The sequence below is a fragment of the Salvelinus namaycush genome, chromosome 2 (genome assembly GCF_016432855.1).
Source record: "Salvelinus namaycush isolate Seneca chromosome 2, SaNama_1.0, whole genome shotgun sequence".
Classification (NCBI taxonomy): domain Eukaryota; kingdom Metazoa; phylum Chordata; class Actinopteri; order Salmoniformes; family Salmonidae; genus Salvelinus; species Salvelinus namaycush.
This window is the reverse complement of record NC_052308.1, coordinates 2,592,815-2,618,024: the sequence shown is the minus strand read 5'-3', so window position 1 is coordinate 2,618,024 and position 25,210 is coordinate 2,592,815. Positions and strand designations below refer to the sequence as shown.

The following is a 25,210-nucleotide window of genomic DNA, read 5'->3' as shown; positions in this document are numbered from 1 at the left end:
TAGACCTTACAGTGAAATGCTGAATACAACAGGTGTAGTAGACCTTACAGTGAAATGCTGAATACAACAGGTGTAGTAGACCTTACAGTGAAATGCTGAATACAACAGGTGTAGTAGACCTTACAGTGAAATGCTGAATACAACAGGTGTAGTAGACCTTACAGTGAAATGCTGAATACAACAGGTGTAGATATCACAGTGAAATGCTGAATACAACAGGTGTAGTAGACCTTACAGTGAAATGCTGAATACAACACGTGTAGACCTTACAGTGAAATGCTGAATACAACAGGTGTAGTAGACCTTACAGTGAAATGCTGAATACAACAGGTGTAGTAGACCTTACAGTGAAATGCTTACTTTCGAGCGCCTAACCAACAATGCAGTTAAGAAAAACAAGTGTTACGTAAAAATGTGGGGTATACAGGGGGTACCGGTACAGAGTCAATGTGGAGGCTATATACAGGGGGTACCGGTACAGAGTCAATGTGGAGGCTATATACAGGGGGTACCGGTACAGAGTCAATGTGGAGGATATATACAGGGGGTACCGGTACAGAGTCAATGTGGAGGCTATATACAGGGGGTACCGGTACAGAGTCAATGTGGAGGATATATACAGGGGGTACCGGTACAGAGTCAATGTGGAGGCTATATACAGGGGGTACCGGTACAGAGTCAATGTGGAGGATATATACAGGGGGTACCGGTACAGAGTCAATGTGGAGGCTATATACAGGGTGTTACGGTACAGAGTCAATGTGGAGGCTATATACAGGGGGTAACGGTACAGAGTCAATGTGGAGGCTACATACAGGAGGTACCGGTACAGAGTCAATGTGGAGGCTATATACAGGGGGTACCAGTACAGAGTCAATGTGGAGGCTATATACAGAGGGTACCGGTACCGAGTCAATGTGGAGGCTATATACAGGGGTACCGGTACAGAGTCAATGTGGAGGCTAGATACAGGAAGTACCGGTACAGAGTCAGTGTGGAGGCTATATACAGGTGGTACCGGTACAGAGTCAGTGTGGAGGCTATATACAGGTGGTACCGGTACAGGGTCAATGTGGAGGCTATATACAGGTGGTACCAGTACAGAGTCAATGTGGAGGCTAGATACAGGGGGTACTGGTCCAGAGTCAATGTGGAGGCTATATACAGGGTGTTACGGTACAGAGTCAATGTGGAGGCTATATACAGGGTGTTACGGTACAGAGTCAATGTGCGGGGGTACAGGTTACTCGAGGTAACTGAGGTAATATCTACATGTAGGTACAATTCTCTTTCCCTCTCTAGTGTCGACCACTAAGGATAAAATGTTGGAAATGTAAACTTCCCAAAAAGTACTAGCGATGATGATGATGGACAGGAGAAATCTAATATCACCAAGTAACATCCAGAGTATGTTGTCTAGCAGCACCATATCACCAAGTAACATCCAGATTATGTTGTCTAGCAGCACCATATCACTAAGTAACATCCAGAGTATGTTGTCTATCACTAGCAGCACCATATCACCAAGTAACATCCAGATTATGTTGTCTAGCAGCACCATATCACCAAGTAACATCCAGAGTATGTTGTCTATCACTAGCAGCACCATATCACTAAGTAACATCCAGAGTATGTTGTCTATCACTAGCAGCACCATATCACCAAGTAACATCCAGATTATGTTGTCTAGCAGCACCATGTCACTAAGTAACATCCAGATTATGTTGTCTAGCAGCACCATGTCACTAAGTAACATCCAGAGTATGTTGTCTAGCAGCACCATGTCACTAAGTAACATCCAGATTATGTTGTCTATCACTAGCAGCACCATATCACCAAGTAACATCCAGATTATGTTGTCTAGCAACACCATATCACCAAGTAACATCCAGAGTATGTTGTCTAGCAACACCATGTCACTAAGTAACATCCAGATGATGGTGTCTATCACTAGCAGCACCATATCACCAAGTAACATCCAGAGTATGTTGTCTAGCAGCACCATATCACCAAGTAACATCCAGAGTATGTTGTCTAGCAGCACCATATCACCAAGTAACATCCCGGGTATGTTGTCTATCACTAGCAGCACCATATCACTAAGTAACATCCAGAGTATGTTGTCTAGCAGCACCATATCACCAAGTAACATCCAGAGTATGTTGTCTATCACTAGCAGCACCATATCACTAAGTAACATCCAGAGTATGTTGTCTAGCAGCACCATGTCACTAAGTAACATCCAGATTATGTTGTCTATCACTAGCAGCACCATATCACCAAGTAACATCCAGATGATGGTGTCTATCACTAGCAGCACCATGTCACTAAGTAACATCCAGATTATGTTGTCTATCACTAGCAGCACCATGTCACCAAGTAACATCCAGATTATGTTGTCTAGCAGCACCATGTCACTAAGTAACATCCAGATTATGTTGTCTAGCAGCACCATATCACCAAGTAACATCCAGATTATGTTGTCTAGCAGCACCATGTCACTAAGTAACATCCAGAGTATGTTGTCTATCACTAGCAGCACCATATCACCAAGTAACATCCAGAGTATGTTGTCTATCACTAGCAGCACCATATCACCAAGTAACATCCAGAGTATGTTGTCTAGCAGCACCATATCACCAAGTAACATCCAGAGTATGTTGTCTAGCAGCACCATATCACCAAGTAACATCCAGAGTATGTTGTCTAGCAGCACCATATCACCAAGTAACATCCAGATTATGTTGTCTATCACTAGCAGCACCATATCACCAAGTAACATCCAGAGTATGTTGTCTAGCAGCACCATGTCACTAAGTAACATCCAGAGTATGTTGTCTATCACTAGCAGCACCATATCACCAAGTAACATCCAGATTATGTTGTCTATCACTAGCAGCACCATGTCACTAAGTAACATCCAGAGTATGTTGTCTATCACTAGCAGCACCATATCACCAAGTAACATCCAGAGTATGTTGTCTATCACTAGCAGCACCATATCACCAAGTAACATCCAGAGTATGTTGTCTAGCAGCACCATGTCACTAAGTAACATCCAGAGTATGTTGTCTAGCAACACCATGTCACTAAGTAACATCCAAAGTATGTTGGGAAAAGGGAATACCTAATCAGTTGTCCAACTGAATGCATTCAACCAAAATATGTCTTCGGCATTTAACCCAACCCTTCTGAATCAGAGAGGTGCGGGGGGGGCTGTCTTAAAGCGACGTCCATATCATCGGTGCCCGGGGAGCAGTTGTTGTTCGGGGTTAACTGCCTTGCTCAAGGGCAGAACGGCACCTTTCGGTTACTGGCCCAATGCTCTTCATCGCTAGGCTAGGCTGGGTGATTGTACTTCCTTGCAAAGGCTGATTCTGATCTGGATTCTGATTCCAGGGACCAATATTGCTGTTGTTAGAACTGTTTATGTTCGCTAGCATACTACTAAGAATTAAGTAAATCATGTAGGCTTGCATTCGAGGTGGCATGCTAGTAAGGAAGGCCATTGGAACATGTCTTTCCTTAGACGCTAGACCAGGGATCATCAACTAGATTCAGACAGGAAGTAGTCCCCTAGACCAGGGATCTTCAACTAGATTCAGACAGGAAGTAGTCCCCTAGACCAGGGATCTTCAACTAGATTGACAGGAAGTAGTCCCCTAGACCAGGGATCATCAACTAGATTCAGACAGGAAGTAGTCCCCTAGACCAGGGATCTTCAACTAGATTCAGACAGGAAGTAGTCCCCTAGACCAGGGATCTTCAACTAGATTCAGACAGGAAGTAGTCCCCTAGACCAGGGATCTTCAACTAGATTCAGACAGGAAGTAGTCCCCTAGACCAGGGATCATCAACTAGATTCAGACAGGAAGTAGTCCCCTAGACCAGGGATCTTCAACTAGATTCAGACAGGAAGTAGTCCCCTAGACCAGGGATCTTCAACTAGATTCAGCCGGGGGATGATTTTTCTTCTTGACCAGATGGTCATGGGACCGGAAAACAATTACAAAAAAAATGTATACTGCAAATTGACAGCAAGAAGCCTAAACAGATATAATATTTGACTAAAACATAATAATTTCAAACTTTGCTTACATTTGTTATACGAACACATATACAGTATCTCTCTATTATGCATGGAAATACTTTGGAACAGATTAGACTAAATTAAAGTTCATTTGCTGGTGTTTTTACAGGTCTTTTATGTCCAACAATAAAAATTCAAATATCTATATACACTGCTCAAAAAAATAAAGGGAACACTTAAACACAATGTAACTCCAGGTCAATCATACTTCTGTGAAATCAAACTGTCCACTTAGGAAGCAACACTGATTGACAATAAATTTCACATGCTGTTGTGCAAATGGAATAGACAAAAGGTGGAAATTATAGGCAATTAGCAAGACACCCCCAATAAAGGAGTGATTCTGCAGGTGGTGACCACAGACCACTTCTCAGTTCCTATGCTTCCTGGCTGATGTTTTGGTCACTTTTGAATGCTGGCGGTGCTTTCACTCTAGTGGTAGCATGAGACGGAGTCTACAACCCACACAAGTGACTCAGGTAGTGCAGCTCATCCAGGATGGCACATCAATGCGAGCTGTGGCAAGAAGGTTTGCTGTGTCTGTCAGCGTAGTGTCCAGAGCATGGAGGCGCTACCAGGAGACAGGCCAGTACATCAGGAGACGTGGAGGAGGCCGTAGGAGGGCAACAACCCAGCAGCAGGACCGCTACTTCCGCCTTTGTGCAAGGAGGAGCAGGAGGAGCACTGCCAGAGCCCTGCAAAATGACCTCCAGCAGGCCACAAATGTGCATCAATTACTATGAGGGTTTGCTTTATCCTATCTAAGGGTTTGCTTTAGCCAATGGGCAGGGTTTGTATTTTTAAGACCTTTCTATTGGTTCCCATGCAACAGGAAAGCTGAAATACAGTATTTGAAAAATGTCAAATAGTATTTGAACCCAGGTATAGAGTGGAGTGATCTGACTGAGAACTTAATACAGAGCATGCATGCGGACAGGACCCTAGTACAGCCTGTTACATGATACCCCGTTTCTCATTCTGCCCAGCTGTGCTCTGCTCTCCGCCTTCCCTGGGCCTGTTCCGCCTCCCAGTTCTATTCCTCATCGCCCTAGTGCAGCCAGCCAGGCTTGTGCCTTGATCTCAGCCAAAGCTGAGATCAAGGTATGTTTGGCCATTTTGGCAGTCACATAAAAGCGGAAACTTGGACTATCACATCCCCTCCCCAGGAGAAGACAGCGTGTTTATCGCAGAACTAGGCTAACTAGGCTAAGAAAACAGGGCATGAAGGCCACACTCAGACTCACAGGGCAGTGAGTGGTGTTTGTATGGCTGCTGTGAGGTAATGCTGGTGTTTGTATGGCTGCTGTGGAAGGTAGCTCTACAGGAAGGTAGCTCTACAGGAGGGTAGCTCTCCAGGAACACTGAGGTTGGAGAGAACCCCTACAGGAGGGTAGCTCTCCAGGAACACTGAGGTTGGAGAGAACACCTACAGGAGGGTACTCTCCAGGAACACTGAGGTTGGAGAGAACCCCTACAGGAGGGTAGCTCTCCAGGAACACTGGGGTTGGAGAGAACCCCTACAGGAGGGTAACTCTCCAGGAACACTGGGGTTGGAGAGAACCCCTACAGGAGGGTAACTCTCCAGGAACACTGGGGTTGGAGAGAACCCCTACAGGAGGGTAACTCTCCAGGAACACTGGGGTTGGAGAGAACACCAACAGGAGGGTAGCTCTCCAGGAACACTGAGGTTGGAGAGAACCCCTACAGGAGGGTAGCTCCAGGAACACTGAGGTTGGAAAGGCCTGGTTCAGATGAACCACAGAAATACACAGACAGAGCTCACTATGATGACAGAGACTGACTGGTCATCATTACTGACCCCTCGTTCCTCCAGTCAGTCAGGTACGTTCCTCCATCTCTACAGGAAACACTTTTGTTCATTAGAGATGCATTCATTACTCAGCAGCGGCATGTCTGTCTCCTAATTGATGGCTAAATTACCACAGTAATAGAGAATGGATTGATCTGGTCTGGGGGAGGGAGGAGGGTTGGAATCACAGGCTACAGGCCGCGTAGAATGGCAGAATCATCCCGCTATCAGCTCCTGGATGAGACTGGAAATGCTAGTAAAAAAGTAGTAAAAGAGAAGGTGAGAGAAGGTGTGTGTGTGTGTGTGTGTGTGTGTGTGTGTGTGTGTGTGTGTGTCTTTCCCAGGTGTCTTTGAGCTGTTCTTATTGATCACATCTTATTAGTGCTACTTCATTAGAGCCCAGAGAGGACTGGGAGAAGCTGTGAAACGGATCTACTTCATTAGAGCCCAGAGAGGACTGGGAGGAGCTGTGAAACGGATCTACTTCATTAGAGCCCAGAGAGGACTGGGAGGGAGCTGTGAAACGGATCTACTTCATTAGAGCCCAGAGAGGACTGGGAGGAGCTGTGAAACGGATCTACTTCATTAGAGCCCAGAGAGGACTGGGAGGGAGCTGTGAAACAGATCTACTTCATTAGAGCCCAGAGAGGACTGGGAGGAGCTGTGAAACGGATCTACTTCATTAGAGCCCAGAGAGGACTGGGAGGGAGCTGTGAAACGGATCTACTTCATTAGAGCCCAGAGAGGACTGGGAGGAGCTGTGAAACGGATCTACTTCATTAGAGTCCAGAGGACTGGGGGGAGCTGTGAAACGGGTCTACTTCATTAGAGCCCAGAGAGGACTGGGAGGGAGCTGTGAAACGGATCTACTTCATTAGAGCCCAGAGAGGACTGGGAGGGAGCTGTGAAACGGATCTACTTCATTAGAGCCCAGAGAGGACTGGGAGGGAGCTGTGAAACGGATCTACTTCATTAGAGCCCAGAGAGGACTGGGAGGGAGCTGTGAAACGGATCTACTTCATTAGAGCCCAGAGAGGACTGGGAGGAGCTGTGAAAAGTAATCCCAAACTGAGGGGCAGTCTGGAGTCAAGATACATGGTCAATATAGACTCATGTTCATTATAGCCTAATATTGAGTTGCGCATTCCCCCCCCCCCCCCCCCCTCCCCCTCCCCCTGCCCAAGGAACAGCCTCAATTCGTCGGGGCATGGTGTCGAAAGTGTTCCACAGGGATGCTGGCCCATTTTCACTCCAATGCTTCCCACAGGTGTGTGAAGTTGGCTGGATGTCCTTTGGGTAGTGGACCATTGTTGATACACACAGGAAACTGTTGAGTGTGAAAAACCCCAGCAGTGGTGCAGTTCTTGACACAAACCAGTGTGCCTGGCACCTACTACCACACCCCGTTTAAAGACACTTCAATGTTTTGTCTTATCCATTCAGCCTCTGATTGGCACACATACACAATCCATGTCTTAATTGTCTCAAGGGTTAAAAGTCCTTCTTTAACCTGTCTCCTCCTGTTCATCTACACTGATGAAGTGGATTTAACAAGTGACATCAATAAAGGATCATAGTTTTCACCTGGATTCACCTGGTCAGTCGATGTCATGGAAAGAGCAGGTGTTCTTAATGTTTTGTATACTCAGTGTAGACTCATGATCATTATAGGTCATCAGCTGAGAAGATGGAGGTTAACTCATGCTGTGTTTCCCCTATCATTGTAGAGGCAGGATGCCCCACCTGGAAATTAAGCTAGGGGAAAGACTGGACTGTTGAGCTGTGTGAGTCTAAATATGCCTAGTGAATCACTTTGTATGTATTTAACAACTAGTGCTGTAACAACAACAAAAAGTCAAACACTTGTTATTTACCTTACATTATAGCTGAACTTACCTCACCTCACTGTCACTCGCTGTGACTAATAGGAGCCTGGAGTCAGAGCATCAATGTAGTTGTCTACATCACTTCCAATCCTCCATATAGTATTTTGCAAATATATATACACATACATACACATATAAATACATACATATACACATACACACATGTATATATATATATATATATTTCCTTTATTTCCCTTCAACCCTACCACCACTCCCCCAACTGGAGCAAAGCAGTGAACAACGATGATTAGGCCTGTATTTCCAGCTTATACATACTATATATATTTTACAAAAGTTTTAGTTTTGTTTGTTTTTAACTCATTCTTCCTCTACCCTCAACCTCTCCCATATATTTAGGATGTCCATCCAGTTTGATTTCTATTTGCCATATCTTTCAGACTGGTTCTTACGTTTTACGGGCCCAGTATGTTTTACATTAGTTATCTTGTTGTTATTAGTCCCACCCTTCAGCTCCATTTAACCCCTCCCGTCTATCTCTTAACACCATCCATATTGGATTTCTATTTTGCCATATTTTTTCCAACTGTGCTGTGATGTATCACAAACGTTCTGAACCTTTCTACAGATTGTAAATTGAAAATAAACATTTTTGCTAAAGGTATTATTATATTAATTAGACAGATATTACTACAGCTCTGTAGAGCTGAGATTATGTTTCCTGCTACATTAGAGGTGTGTGTGCGTGTGTGCGTGCGCGTGCGCGTGTGCGTGTGTGTGCGCGCGTGTGTGCGTGTGTGTTGCACTGTGTACCAAAACGTTGTTACTTTTTTCCAATATTATAACGTGAAAAAACGGTCCGGTATTTGAATTTGTTCCTGTCAGTTGTTCTATCATATGTGTCGTACGTTTTGGAAATCAACTAAAATGTATTGAACTTATTAGAAAATGTATTTAATTTGCTCAAGCGTAGGCATATCACAATTCATGAACCGAATGCATCAGTGATTTTTGTATTCCTTCCAACTTTCTGAAGAGACGACAGCACAGGAATGACCCTGTCTGTGTGTGATGTGTGCATTACGTCTACGACTTTGTGTAGCCGTTAGCGATGCTAATGATAACCGTCTTCAGGTAGATGGAAATACTTTCCCAATGACCTTAAAAGTAATCAATTAAAAGTGAACTACAAAGTATCGTATATGCCTACCTTGCAGAATCATGATTATTTGCATCAATCCAGTGGGCATTTGTTTTGAAAACTCCATCACAAATGCACTACAGAAACAGCGCTAACCCAACGACAGTGCTAGGTGCTTGTGCTACAGAAACAGCGCTAACCCAACAACAGTGCTAGGTGTGCTACAGAAACAGCGCTAACCCAACGGCAGCGCTAGGTGCTTGTTCTACAGAAACAGCGCTAACCCAACAACAGTGCTAGGTGCTTGTGCTACAGAAACAGCGCTAACCCAACGGCAGTGCTAGGTGCCTGTGCTACAGAAACAGCGCTAACCCAACGGCAGTGCTAGGTGCTTGTGCTAAAGAAACAGCGCTAACCCAACGGCAGTGCTAGGTGCTTGTGCTACAGAAACAACGCTAACCCAACAACAGTGTTAGGTGCCTGTGCTACAGAAACAGCGCTAACCCAACGGCAGTGCTAGGTGCTTGTGCTACAGAAACAACGCTAACCCAACAACAGTGTTAGGTGCCTGTGCTACAGAAACAGCGCTAACCCAACAACAGTGCTTGGTGCTAGCAAGGGTAACTACACTCAAAAATGTCAATTTCATAGGTTTTTTCCAGACCTCAAAAGTGGTCTCCTGGTGTGGTTTAAGCATCGTTGTAGACTTAGAACATCCAATAGTTGTTTTTCTATACAAAATCAGTCGTTCAGGTATCACATGTGCCCGTGTTCAGTACTGTCAGCGTGCAAGTCAATATGTTAGAGAGAGATGGATTGAGACACAGACATCCAAAGACATACAGTGAATTTGGAAAATATTCAGACCAATTGACTTTTTACACATTTTCTTATTCTTGATATTGATGATATTGATGAAATTGATTAAATCGTTTTCCCCCCTCATCAATCTACACACAATACCCAATAATGACAAAGCAACAACAGTTAATTTTTTACTTACATTAGCAAATTGATTAAAAATGAAAAACAGAAATATCACATTTACGTAAGTATTCATTTACACAAGTATTACTCAGTACTTTGTTGAAGCATCTTTGTCAGTGATTACAGCCTCGAGTCTTCTTGGATATGACGCTACAAGCTTGGCACACCTGTATTTGGGGAGTTTCTCCCATTCTTCTCTGCAGATCCTCTCAAACTCTGTCAGGTTGGATGGGGAGCGTAGCTGCAGAGCCGTTTTCAGATCTCTCCACAGATGTTTGATTGGGTTCAAGTCCGGGCTCTGGTTGGGCCACTCAAGGACATTTAGAGACTTGTCCCGAAGCCACTCCTGCGTTGTCTTGGCTGTGTGCTGGTCGTTGTCCTGATGGAAGGTGAACCTTCGCCCCGGTCTTAGGTCCTGAGTGCTCTGGAGCAGGTTTTCATCAAGGATCTCTCTGTACTTTGCTCTGTTCATCTTTCCCTCGATCCTGACTAGTCTCCCAGTCCCTGCTGCTGAAAAACATCCCCACAGCATGATGCTGCCACCACCATGCTTAATCATAGGGATGGTGTCAGGTTTCCTCCAGATGTGACACTTGGCATTCAGGCCAAAGAGTTCAATCTTAGTTTCATCAGACCAGAGAACCATGTTTCTCATGGTCTGATAGTCCTTTAGGTGCCTTTTGGCCAACTCAAAGAGGGCTGTCATGTGCCTTTTACTGAGTAGTGGCTTTCATCTGGCCACTCTACCATAAAGGCCTGATTGGTGGAGTGCTGCAGAGACGGTTGTCCTTCTGGAAGGTTCTCCCATCCCTTGGAGCTCTGTCAGAGTGACCATCGGGTTCTTGGTCACCTCCCTGTCCAAGAAACTTCTCCCCCGATTGCTCAGTTTAGCTGGGCGGCCAGCTCTAGGAAGAGTCTTGGTGGTTCCAAACTTCTTCCATTTAAGAATGATGGAGGCCACTGTGTTCTTGGCGACCTTCAACGCTGCAGAAATGTTTTGGTACCCTTCCTCAGATCTGTGCCTCGACACAATCATGTCTCAGTACTCTACGGACAATTACTTCGACCTGATGGCTTGGTTTTTGCTCTGAGATGCACTGTCAACTGTGGGACCTTATATAGACAGGTGTGTGCCTTTCCAAATCATGTAAAATCAATAGAGTTTACCACAGGTGGACTCCAATCAAGTTGTAGATACATCTCAAGGATGACCAATGGAAACAGGATGCACCTGAGCTCAATTTCAAGTCTCATAGCAAAGGGTCTGAATACTTATGTAAATAAGGTACTTCTGTTTTTTATATTTACAAACATTCCAAAAACCTGTTTTCGCTTAGTCATTTTCGGTTATTGAGTTCAGATTGCTCAGGATTTTTATTTTATTTGATCCATTTTAGAATAAGGCAGTAACATAACAAAATGTGGAAAAAGTCAAGGGGTCTGAATATTTTCCGACGGCATTGTACAAATCAGGAAGAGACCACTTCCACAAAATGCTGTGGCATCAAGTGAGACGTAAAATGCGGTTTCTATGAATACAGACGTAAACCAAGTAGCCTCAAGTATCATCAAGTCAATGAGAGGGCCTGGACATATTCCGTTTGAAAAGGCAAAACTTCCCAAAAATAACAAATACAATGGTCAATTCAAACTAATAAAATAACAAATACAAATTGTTCAGTTGCTTTCATTTTCAAGCTGATTAAATCAATTTACATTGAAAAACCACACATCTGTACGTGAGTGTGTGTGGTGTCAATGACTGTTGTGTGTCTGTGTGTCTGTGTGTCTGTGTATTTGTCTGTGTATTTGTGTGTGTCTGTGTGTCTGTGTATTTGTCTGTGTATTTGTGTGTGTCTGTGTGTCTGTGTATTTGTCTGTGTATTTGTGTGTGTCTGTGTGTCTGTGTATTTGTCTGTGTCTGTGTCTGTGTGTCTGTGTATTTGTCTGTGTCTGTGTCTGTGTGTCTGTGTATTTGTCTGTGTCTGTGTCTGTGTCTGTGTCTGTGTATTTGTGTGTGTCTGTGTCTGTGTCTGTGTCTGTGTCTGTGTCTGTGTCTGTGTCTGTGTCTGTGTGTGTAAACAACCAGAAGTTGCCTGTGTTAGTAACAGGGGATGACTCTTTCCACACCATTTGATCTGCATCTCAAATTGCATCACATCCCCTATATAGTGCACAACTTCTGATCAAAACTAGTGCACTATGTAGGGAATAGCGTGCCATTTGGGACATAACCCAAATGAGTGCTCTCTGCTGAGCTGTTTGCCATACAGGTCTAATCTACATTACATCCCACATCATCACAAACAAACACAGAGACATCACATTACTAAAGTGACCCTCACAGCAGAGTAGAGACTACATTATGTTACTACATTATGATACTACAGGACCCTCACAGCAGAGTAGAGACTACATTATGATACTACATTATGATACTACAGGACCCTCACAGCAGAGTAGAGACTACATTATGATACTACATTATGATACTACATTATGATACTACATTATGTTACTACATTATGTTACTACATTATGATACTACATTATGATACTACATTATGTTACTACATTATGTTACTACATTATGTTACTACAGGACCCTCACAGCAGAGTAGAGACTACATTATGATACTACATTATGTTACTACATTATGATACTACATTATGTTACTACATTATGTTACTACAGGACCCTCACAGCAGAGTAGAGACTACATTATTATACTACATTATGATACTACATTATGATACTACATTATGATACTACAGGACCCTCACAGCAGAGTAGAGACTACATTATGTTACTACATTATGATACTAAATTATGATACTACAGGACCCTCACAGCAGAGTAGAGACTACATTATGTTACTACATTATGATACTACAGGACCCTCACAGCAGAGTAGAGACTACATTATGTTACTACATTATGATACTAAATTATGATACTACAGGACCCTCACAGCAGAGTAGAGACTACATTATGTTACTACATTATGATACTAAATTATGATACTACAGGACCCTCACAGCAGAGTAGAGACTACATTATGTTACTAAATTATGTTACTACATTATGATACTACAGGACCCTCACAGCAGAGTAGAGACTACATTATGTTACTACATTATGTTACTAAATTATGTTACTACATTATGATACTACAGGACCCTCACAGCAGAGTAGAGACTACATTATGATACTACATTATGTTACTACATTATGTTACTACAGGACCCTCACAGCAGAGTAGAGACTACATTATGTTACTACATTATGATACTACATTATGTTACTAAATTATGTTACTACATTATGATACTACAGGACCCTCACAGCAGAGTAGAGACTACATTATGTTACTAAATTATGTTACTACATTATGATACTACAGGACCCTCACAGCAGAGTAGAGACTACATTATGTTACTACATTATGTTACTACATTTTGTTACTACATTATGTTACTACATTATGTTACTACATTATGTTACTACATTTTGTTACTACATTATGTTACTACATTATGTTACTACATTATGATACTACATTATGATACTACATTATGTTACTACATTATGTTACTACATTATGTTACTACATTATGATACTACATTATGTTACTACATTATGTTACTACATTATGATACTACATTATGATACTACATTATGATACTACATTATGATACTACATTATGTTACTACATTATGATACTACATTATGATACTACATTATGTTACTACATTATGTTACTACAGGACCCTCACAGCAGAGTAGAGACTACATTATGTTACTACATTATGTTACTAAATTATGTTACTACATTATGATACTACATTATGATATTACATTATGATACTACATTATGATACTACATTATGATACTACAGGACCCTCACAGCAGAGTAGAGACTACATTATGTTACTACATTATGATACTACATTATGTTACTACATTATGATACTACATTATGATACTACATTATGATACTACATTATGATACTACATTATGATACTACATTATGTTACTACATTATGTTACTACATTATGATACTACATTATGATACTACAGGACCCTCACAGCAGAGTAGAGACTACATTATGTCACTACAATATGATACTACATTATGTTACTACATTATGATACTACATTATGATACTACATTATGTTACTACATTATGTTACTACATTATGATACTACATTATGATACTACAGGACCCTCACAGCAGAGTAGAGACTACATTATGTTACTACATTATGATACTACAGGACCCTCAGAGCAGAGTAGAGACTACATTATGTTACTACATTATGATACTAAATTATGATACTACATTATGTTACTACATTATGTTACTACATTATGATACTACAGGACCCTCACAGCAGAGTAGAGACTACATTATTATACTACATTATGATACTACAGGACCCTCACAGCAGAGTAGAGACTACATTATGTTACTACATTATGTTACTAAATTATGTTACTAGATTATGTTACTACATTATGTTACTATATTATGATACTATATTATGATACTACAGGACCCTCACAGCAGAGTAGAGACTACATTATGTTACTACATTATGATACTACATTATGTTACTACATTATGTTACTACATTATGTTACTATATTATGATACTATATTATGATACTACAGGACCCTCACAGCAGAGTAAAGACTACATTATGTTACTACATTATGATACTACATTATGTTACTACATTATGTTACTACATTATGATACTACATTATGATACTACAGGACCCTCACAGCAGAGTAGAGACTACATTATGTTACTACATTATGTTACTACATTATGATACTACATTATGTTACTACAGGACCCTCACAGCAGAGTAGAGACTACATTATGTTACTACATTATGTTACTACATTATGATACTACAGGACCCTCACAGCAGAGTAGAGACTACATTATGATACTACATTATGATACTACATTATGATACTACATTATGATACTACATTATGTTACTACAGGACCCTCACAGCAGAGTAGAGACTACATTATGTTACTACATTATGATACTACAGGACCCTCACAGCAGAGTAGAGACTACATTATGTTACTACATTTTGTTACTACATTATGTTACTACATTATGTTACTACATTATGATACTACATTATGATACTACATTATGATACTACATTATGTTACTACATTATGATACTACATTATGTTACTACATTATGTTACTACATTATGATACTACAGGACCCTCACAGCAGAGTAGAGACTACATTATGTTACTACATTATGTTACTAAATTATGTTACTACATTATGTTACTACATTATGATACTACATTATGATACTACATTATGTTACTACATTATGATACTACAGGACCCTCACAGCAGAGTAGAGACTACATTATGTTACTACATTATGATACTACAGGACCCTCACAGCAGAGTAGAGACTACATTATGTTACTACATTTTGTTACTACATTATGTTACTACATTATGTTACTACATTATGATACTACATTATGATACTACATTATGATACTACATTATGATACTACATTATGTTACTACATTATGTTACTACATTATGTTACTACAGGACCCTCACAGCAGAGTAGAGACTACATTATTATACTACATTATGATACTACAGGACCCTCACAGCAGAGTAGAGACTACATTATGTTACTACATTATGTTACTACATTATGTTACTATATTATGATACTACAGGACCCTCACAGCAGAGTAGAGACTACATTATGTTACTACATTATGATACTACATTATGTTACTACATTATGATACTACATTATGTTACTACATTATGTTACTACATTATGTTACTACATTATGATACTACATTATGTTACTACATTATGTTACTACATTATGTTACTATATTATGATACTACAGGACCCTCACAGCAGAGTAGAGACTACATTATGTTACTACATTATGATACTACATTATGTTACTACATTATGTTACTACATTATGTTACTACATTATGATACTACATTATGATACTACATTATGATACTACATTATGTTACTACATTATGTTACTACAGGACCCTCACAGCAGAGTAGAGACTACATTATGTTACTACATTATGATACTACATTATGTTACTAAATTATGTTACTACATTATGTTACTACATTATGTTACTACAGGACCCTCACAGCAGAGTAGAGACTACATTATGATACTACATTATGATACTACATTATGTTACTACATTATGTTACTACATTATGATACTACATTATGATACTACAGGACCCTCACAGCAGAGTACATTACAGTACCTGGCAGTACACGTTTCTAAGGGCCATAGGGAAAGGTGTGTCTTTCAGACCATGAACATTTTACCTCAGCAGAGGGACAGTGAAGGGCAGGGAGAGGAGAGGAGAGGAGAGGAGAGGAGAGGAGAGGAGAGGAGAGGAGAGGAGAGGAGAGGAGAGGAGAGGAGAGGAGGAGAGAGGAGAGGAGAGGAGAGGAGAGGAGAGGAGAGGAGAGGAGAGGAGAGGAGAGGAGAGGAGGAGAGAGGAGAGGAGAGGAGAGGAGAGGAGAGGAGAGGAGAGGAGAGGAGGAGAGCCACAGCAGTATCCTTGTAGTCGACACAGGAAGTCATGTTAGGTCACTTGATGTGGGCTGACTATTTTGGCAGTTGATCAAAAGTTAATGATACAGCTTTCACAGGAAAGATACACCTGCGTGGCTTGTATTTCACATCAATCATATCATTTCAATGACTTTTTATTCGTTGTAGTGCCAGAGCTAAATGGTAAAATCAAAGCTAATCCAGGTAAATGGTTGTTTTCATTCAAACGGAAACTGAACTGCAGATGTCTTCACAACAGCCCTGACACCGATCTCAAAGTCAACAAGCCATTTGAAATGTGCCGCCACCACCATTTTTGTATCACATTAATTAACTATTTGACTAACGGTGTAAAAACATCTGAAGAAGAGCAGCAAAGGGAGGTCTTTATGTGTTACTGAGCCTGGCCAGCTCCAGGCATAAACAACATAAGTGGTAGCTTAGGCCCGACCCCCAAAAAATATAAATAATATTATTTTTGTTGGGGGCTGGGGGGGGGGGGGGGGGGGGGGATCAGTCAGGGTCTCAACTTACTGTTGAGAGTCAGAATAGTAGAATACACAAGGTGCCAGTTAAAACTGTGATCAGCAGTTCTTCTCTTGTTTTGGATGTCATTATCAGTCACTCAATTAGTCATGTCAGCTAACACTTTTTTAGACTGGTAAGTTAGTCATGGTTGAATACTGACCAGGCACGCAGGGCACTGACCTCCAGGGGACCCCCATTGATTTCGTTAGTCACTCTCACACAAATATCATAAATAAGACAAGTCTAAATGTGTAAAATTCCAGAAAACTTGCTTTAAAAGTGCAAAAATGTCTCTCTGCCACATGGCAAAATTTGTAGAATTGTGTGAAATGGGTCATAAACTGCAACCTTTTCTCTATGCCCCATAGCAAAATGTGTAGAATTGCAGGAAATGAACTTTAACATTGACATTTTTTCTCTCCGTCCTCAAGAAGGAGGTCCCCGAAAGTCTAGAGAGGTGTTTCTGCTACATCTACCAACACAGGTGGGTAGGTCAAACAGAGACTACAGGTATCATGGAGTTAGAGACTGGAGCTCAATGCTACAGAGACTACAGGTATCATGGAGTTAGAGACTGGAGCTCAATGCTACAGAGACTACAGGTATCATGGAGTTAGAGACTGGAGCTCAATGCTATAGAGACTACAGGTATCATGGAGTTAGAGACTGGAGCTCAATGCTACAGAGACTACAGGTATCATGGAGTTAGAGACTGGAGCTCAATGCTACTGAGACTACAGGTATCATGGAGTTAGAGACTGGAGCTCAATGTTACTGAGACTACAGGTATCATGGAGTTAGAGACTGGGGCTCAATGCTACTGAGACTACAGGTATTGGGGAGTTAGAGACTGGAGCTCAATGCTACAGAGACTACAGGTATCATGGAGGTCGAGACTGGAGCTCAATGCTACAGAGACTACAGGTATCATGGAGGTCGAGACTGGAGCTCAATGCTACAGAGACTACAGGTATCATGGAGGTCGAGACTGGAGCTCAATGCTACAGAGACTACAGGTATCATGGAGGTCGAGACTGGAGCTCAATGCTACAGAGACTACCGGTATCATGGAGTTAGAGACTGGAGCTCAATGCTACAGAGACTACAGGTATCATGGAGTTAGAGACTGGAGCTCAATGCTACAGAGACTACAGGTATCATGGAGTTAGAGTCTAGAGCTCAATGCTACAGAGACTACAGGTATCATGGAGTTAGAGACTGGAGCTCAATGCTACTGAGACTACAGGTATAGTTGAGTTAGAGACTGGAGTTCAATGCTACTGAGACTACAGGTATCATGGAGTTAGAGACTGGAGCTCAATGCTACTGAGACTACAGGTATAATTGAGTTAGAGACTGGAGCTCAATGCTACTGAGACTACAGGTATCATGGAGTTAGAGACTGGAGCTCAATGCTACTGAGACTACAGGTATCATGGAGTTAGAGACTGGAGCTCAATGCTACAGAGACTACAGGTATCATGGAGTTAGAGACTGGAGCTCACTGCTACAGAGACTACAGGTATCATGGAGTTAGAGACTGGAGCGCAATGTTACTGAGACTACAGGTATCATGGAGTTAGAGACTGGAGCTCAATGCTACAGAGACTACAGGTATCATGGAGTTAGAGACTAGAGCTCAATGCTACTGAGACTACAGGTATCATGGAGTTAGAGACTGGAGCTCAATATTACAGAGACTACAGGTATCATGGAGTTAGAGACTGGAGCTCAATGCTACAGAGACTACAGGTATCATGGAGTTAGCGACTGGAGCTCAATGCTACTGAGACTACAGGTATCATGGAGTTAGAGTCTAAAGCTCAATGCTACAGAGACTACAGGTATCATGGAGTTAGAGACTGGAGCTCAATGTTACTGAGACTACAGGTATCATGGAGTTAGAGACTGGGGCTCAATGCTACTGAGACTACAGGTATTGGGGAGTTAGAGACTGGAGCTCAATGCTACAGAGACTACAGGTATCATGGAGTTAGAGACTGGAGCTCAATGCTACAGAGACTACAGGTATCATGGAGTTAGAGACTGGAGCTCAATGCTACAGAGACTACAGGTATCATGGAGTTAGAGACTGGAGCTCAATGCTACAGAGACTACAGGTAACATGGAGGTCGAGACTGGAGCTCATTGCTACAGAGACTACAGGTATCATGGAGGTCGAGACTGGAGCTAAATGCTACAGAGACTACAGGTATCATGGAGTTAGAGACTGGAGCTCAATGCTACAGAGACTACAGGTATCATGGAGGTCGAGACTGGAGCTCAATGCTACTGAGACTACAGGTATCATGGAGGTCGAGACTGGAGCTCAATGCTACAGAGACTACAGGTATCATGGAGGTCGAGACTGGAGCTCAATGCTACAGAGACTACAGGTATCATGGAGTTAGAGACTGGAGCTCAATGCTACAGAGACTACAGGTATCATGGAGTTAGAGACTGGAGCTCACTGCTACAGAGACTACAGGTATCATGGAGTTAGAGACTGGAGCTCAATGCTACTGAGACTACAGGTATCATGGAGTTAGAGACTGGAGCTCAATGCTACAGAGACTACAGGTATCATGGAGTTAGAGACTAGAGCTCAATGCTACTGAGACTACAGGTATCATGGAGTTAGAGACTGGAGCTCAATGCTACTGAGACTACATGTATAATTGAGTTAGAGACTGGAGTTCAATGCTACTGAGACTACAGGTATAATTGAGTTAGAGACTGGAGCTCAATGTTACTGAGACTACAGGTATCATGGAGTTAGAGACTGGAGCTCAATGCTACAGAGACTACAGGTAACATGGAGGTCGAGACTGGAGCTCAATGCTACAGAGACTACAGGTATCATGGAGGTCGAGACTGGAGCTCAATGCTACAGAGACTACAGGTATCATGGAGTTAGAGACTAGAGCTCAATGCTACTGAGACTACAGGTATCATGGAGTTAGAGACTGGAGCTCAATGCTACAGAGACTACAGGTATCATGGAGTTAGAGTCTAGAGCTCAATGCTACTGAGACTACAGGTATCATGGAGTTAGAGTCTAGAGCTCAATGCTACAGAGACTACAGGTATTATGGAGTTAGAGACTGGAGCTCACTGCTACAGAGACTACAGGTATCATGGAGTTAGAGACTGGACCTAGAGCCTAAAACTGACCTAGAGCCTAAAACTGACCTAGAGCCTAAAACTGACCTAGAGCCTAGAATTGACCTAGAGCCTAGAATTAACCTAGAATTGACCTAGAGCCTAGAATTGACCTAGAGCCTGAAACTGACCTAAAGCCTAAAACTGACCTATAGCCTAGAATTGACCTAGAGCCTAGAATTAACCTAGAGCCTGAAACTGACCTAGAGCCTGAAACTGACCTAGAGCCTAGAATTAACCTAGAGCCTAGAATTAAACTAGAATTGACCTGGAGTCTAGAATTGACCTAGAGCCTGAAACTGACCTAGAGCCCAGAATTGACCTAGAGCCTGAAACTGACCTAGAGCCTAGAATTGACCTAGAGTCTAGAATTAACCTAGAATTGACCTAGAATTGACCTAGAGCCTAGAATTGACCTTGAGCCTGAAACTGACCTAGAGCCTAGAATAGACCTAGAATTGACCTAGAATTGACCTTGAGCCTAGATTTGACCTGGTAGCGTTAAGACAAGTCTTCTGGTCTCAGGTAAGGTTGCTGATCGAGAGCGAGAGCGAGAGCGTATTCTCCGAACCACCTCCGTTGCACGCGCTAACAATGTCCCTCACCACTTTGAAGTGGATGATCAGCTGCATCAGATAAAACCATTAGAGGAAACCCAGTCAGTCCTACACTCTATGCTACAACACCACGGTGATGAGCTGTGTTCACGTAGCCAGCAGAGGGCAGACAGCTTAGCATCACAGAGTTTCAACCAGATGCTACACGGTGACTCACCACAGTAAAGTCCTCAGCGCTGCACTCCACGCCGCGGTAGTAGCATGACAGCAGCATGTCCTTGATGTCATGGCCTGTCCGGTCGTAGAACTCACGCATGTTAAAGGGACGGGGCTTGAAGTTGAGGAAGTCAGATTTGATCTTCAGGGTCTCCAGGACGCTTTCCTCAACCAGGTGAGTGTCTCTAATCTCATACCTTGGAACATGGAAGCAGAAGGACAGTTAGGATCGGTCCTATAGCATCCTATCGGATCTGTTAGAGGACTAGAGGAGGAGTTATTGATCTTCAGGGTCTCCAGGTTGCTCTCCTCAACCAGGTGAGTGTCTCTGATCTCACACCTGCGACAGAACAAAATGATAGTTGTATGAAAGTTAGGGATAGAACTAGGGGTTAGGGTTAGTGGTTAGGACACAGAGGAAATCAGCTTTGGGAGGGTGTCCCGTTACATACCTGGACAGAACGGAGAAGTTTTAATTCAACTTTAACAAATCAGATCTTTAGTAACTTCTCATACACTACATGACCAACAGTATGTGGACACCTGCTCGTCAAACATCTCATTCCAAAATCATGGGCATTAATAAGGAGTTGGTCCCACACCCCTTTGCTGCTATAAAATCCTCCACTCTTCTGGGAAGGCTTTCTACTAGATGTTGGAACATTGCTGCTATAACAGCCTCCACTCTTCTGGGAAGGCTTTCCACTAGATGTTGGAACATTGCTGCGGGAATTTGCTCCCATATTAAAATAGACATGACGAGCTGCTAATAATAATAAAAAACGCGGAGCTATCGATACACTTGGCTACTCATTCAGCGCAGCGCGACTGGAAGTAAGGAGAAGCACATTTTATGTTTTGTAATAGTGTTGAATAAAAACGTAGACATGAACTCACACATAAAAATAGCAGGTATTTGCTGTACAGAGACATGAACTCACGCATAAAAATAGCAGGTCTTTGCTGTATTCTGACAGTCTCTCTATGGTCAGAGTTTTAAAAGTTGTGAAATATCATGTAGGCCGGGGTTGCTGTAGGAACGATGATTTGAGCTATCCGATTGGCTAGCGCAGTAGGCAAACTCGATTTAGCCACAGATCTCCCGGTCCACCAGGTAGGCAGAGTATCTTTTCAGACAAATTAAATGGTTCAAAATGTGAACACTTTGTTTACCGATGCTCAGGGCTTCTGAATCATGTGCATCTACCACCAACAGCGCAACACAATAAAAAATAAAAAAGGAGTGCAAATCTCTAACACAGCCCCTAGCACAGACTCTATCACAGCCTCTATTGTTGGCTTTATCACAGCCTCTATCGTTGGCTTTATCACAGCCTCTATCGTTGGCTTTATCACAGCCTTTATCGTTGGCTTTATCACAGCCTCTATCGTTGGCTTTATCACAGCCTCTATCGTTGGCTTTATCACAACCTCTATCACAGCCTCTATCGTTGGCTTTATCACAGCCTCTATCGTTGGCTTTATCACAGCCTCTATCGTTGGCTTTATCACAGCCTCTATCGTTGGCTTTATCACAACCTCTATCGTTGGCTTTATCACAGCCTCTATCGTTGGCTTTATCACAACCTCTATCACAGCCTCTATCGTTGGCTTTATCACAACCTCTATCACAGCCTTTATCGTTGGCTTTATCACAGCCTTTATCGTTGACTTTATCACAGCCTTTATCGTTGACTTTATCACAGCCTCTATCACAGCCTTTATCGTTGGCTTTATCACAGCCTCTATCGTTGACTTTATCACAGCCTCTATCGTTGGCTTTATCACAGCCTTTATCGTTGGCTTTATCACAGCCTTTATCGTTGACTTTATCACAGCCTTTATCGTTGACTTTATCACAGCCTCTATCACAGCCTTTATCGTTGGCTTTATCACAGCCTCTATCGTTGACTTTATCACAGCCTCTATCGTTGGCTTTATCACAACCTCTATCGTTGACTTTATCACAGCCTTTATCGTTGACTTTATCACAGCCTCTATCGTTGGCTTTATCACAGCCTCTATCACAGCCTTTATCGTTGGCTTTATCACAACCTCTATCGTTGGCTTTATCACAACCTCTATCACAGCCTCTATCGTTGGCTTTATCACAGCCTTTATCGTTGGCTTTATCACAACCTCTATCACAGCCTCTATCGTTGGCTTTATCACAGCCTTTATCGTTGACTTTATCACAGCCTCTATCGTTGGCTTTATCACAGCCTCTATCGTTGGCTTTATCACAGCCTCTATCGTTGACTTTATCACAGCCTCTATCGTTGGCTTTATCACAGCCTCTATCGTTGGCTTTATCACAGCCTTTATCGTTGGCTTTATCACAACCTCTATCGTTGACTTTATCACAGCCTTTATCGTTGACTTTATCACAGCCTTTATCGTTGGCTTTATCACAGCCTCTATCGTTGGCTTTATCACAACCTCTATCACAGCCTCTATCGTTGGCTTTATCACAGCCTCTATCGTTGGCTTTATCACAGCCTTTATCGTTGACTTTATCACAACCTTTATCGTTGGCTTTATCACAGCCTTTATCGTTGGCTTTATCACAGCCTTTATCGTTGGCTTTATCACAACCTCTATCACAACCTCTATCGTTGACTTTATCACAGCCTCTATCGTTGACTTTATCACAGCCTCTATCACATCCTTTATCGTTGCCTTTATCACAGCCTCTATCACATCCTTTATCGTTGACTTTATCACAGCCTTTATCGTTGGCTTTATCACAGCCTTTATCGTTGGCTTTATCACAGCCTTTATCGTTGGCTTTATCACAGCCTTTATCGTTGACTTTATCACAGCCTCTATCGTTGACTTTATCACAGCCTCTATCGTTGGCTTTATCACAGAAATGTTTGGTGATCGACTAGGAATGACTTGAAGATGGACCTGCGGTCACTAAGCGACCGACCGGTTGGTGACTACTGTCCCACTGAGACATCTAGTCTTCTCAGACCGAGGAGGGAGAGACAGATGAAGGCAGGATACTCAAAGCCCCGTGCTCTGTTAGCTTGATATTAGATATTATCCCCACACTGTCTGTAAAAGTCAATTTAAAGCCGTGACCTTCATTGTGATTGAGTCTGGTCTAGTGGGAGCATAGCCAACTCCGGACAACATATACCCCCTGGCAATGGGGGTTTGAGCTAACTCAGGACTACATACTGTATACCACCTGGCAGTGGGGGATTTGAGCCATTCTTATCTCAGCCCCCCCACTACAATCGATCTATCTCTACATTCGCTGCCGTTTTAAAAAAAGTAGTACACTATTAAGATCCAATCTGGTTGAACAAAAACAACAGCTGTGATGTTCAGTTGATGTCAAGTAGAGGGAGTAACAAAAGATCTCAGCGAGATGAATCGCGGATCATCGATCAGCAACCTCCAACAATCACTCTGCCACGCAGTACAACTACATGAATTGGCAGTGAGGGGGAGGGGGGGGGGGGGGGGGGAGAGTCCACTTTGGTGAAACTAAGAGCCTATTCCAGTGCGGTAATTCAGGTCAAGTGGCCTTAGCAGACTTCAGAGAACGTGTACGTTCAGCGTGGTGTTAAAAGAGCTGCGTACACACAACCACCAGGTATCGTTTCTGAAGTGTCCACCCTGAACACACACACACACACACACACACACTTCACTGCAATTGTGGATGCCACCTACCCGCAAGCTATTCAAGGTATACTGTAACTGTAGCTCGAGATTGTTTCACGCCTCAAAAGGTGTCAGCATGAGGCTATTCCTCCCTGTCACTATCAACCGCCAACACCTGTTCAGGTTACGCACACACACACAGTTACTAATTACCCTCCACCAAGTAGGCAGTCCATTTAAAGACCATAATAACGAAGGAATAAGCAATTGGTGGACACAAACGTCCACATACAATATATGACCGTTGTTAGTGATTATTATGTGGTAGACCTGCAAAATGTTTTAGATTAGAGAACAGAGAACAACAACAAAAGTCTCCTCACACAATAAGCGTGTGGTTATATAAGGACAAAGAAAAACCAATGTCTGTCGGCGAGTATTGTTGTTATCATCATACATACCTGACAATATCTTTACTGTGTCTGGTTAACTTTGAAATTAAAGTAAGTAAAATTAAATTAAATAAGCACAGTGAAATACAGGACACACTTTAAGCCACCAAAGTTAACATCATTATGTCACAATTGTAACGGTTTTCCTCCTCCTCTTCGTCCGAA

General features: G+C 42.3%; 1 protein-coding gene across 1 annotated transcript in view; it reads right to left on the bottom strand.

Moving 5' to 3' along the window:
• The window catches only part of LOC120020176 (acid-sensing ion channel 1-like), a 371,823-nt gene that overhangs the window by 307,378 nt on the left and 39,235 nt on the right, over window positions 1-25,210 (bottom strand). The window contains exon 2 of the mRNA XM_038963666.1: window positions 20,977-21,172. Coding sequence (XP_038819594.1) covers window positions 20,977-21,172 — 196 coding nt within the window. The remainder of the gene's footprint in view (window positions 1-20,976; window positions 21,173-25,210) is intronic.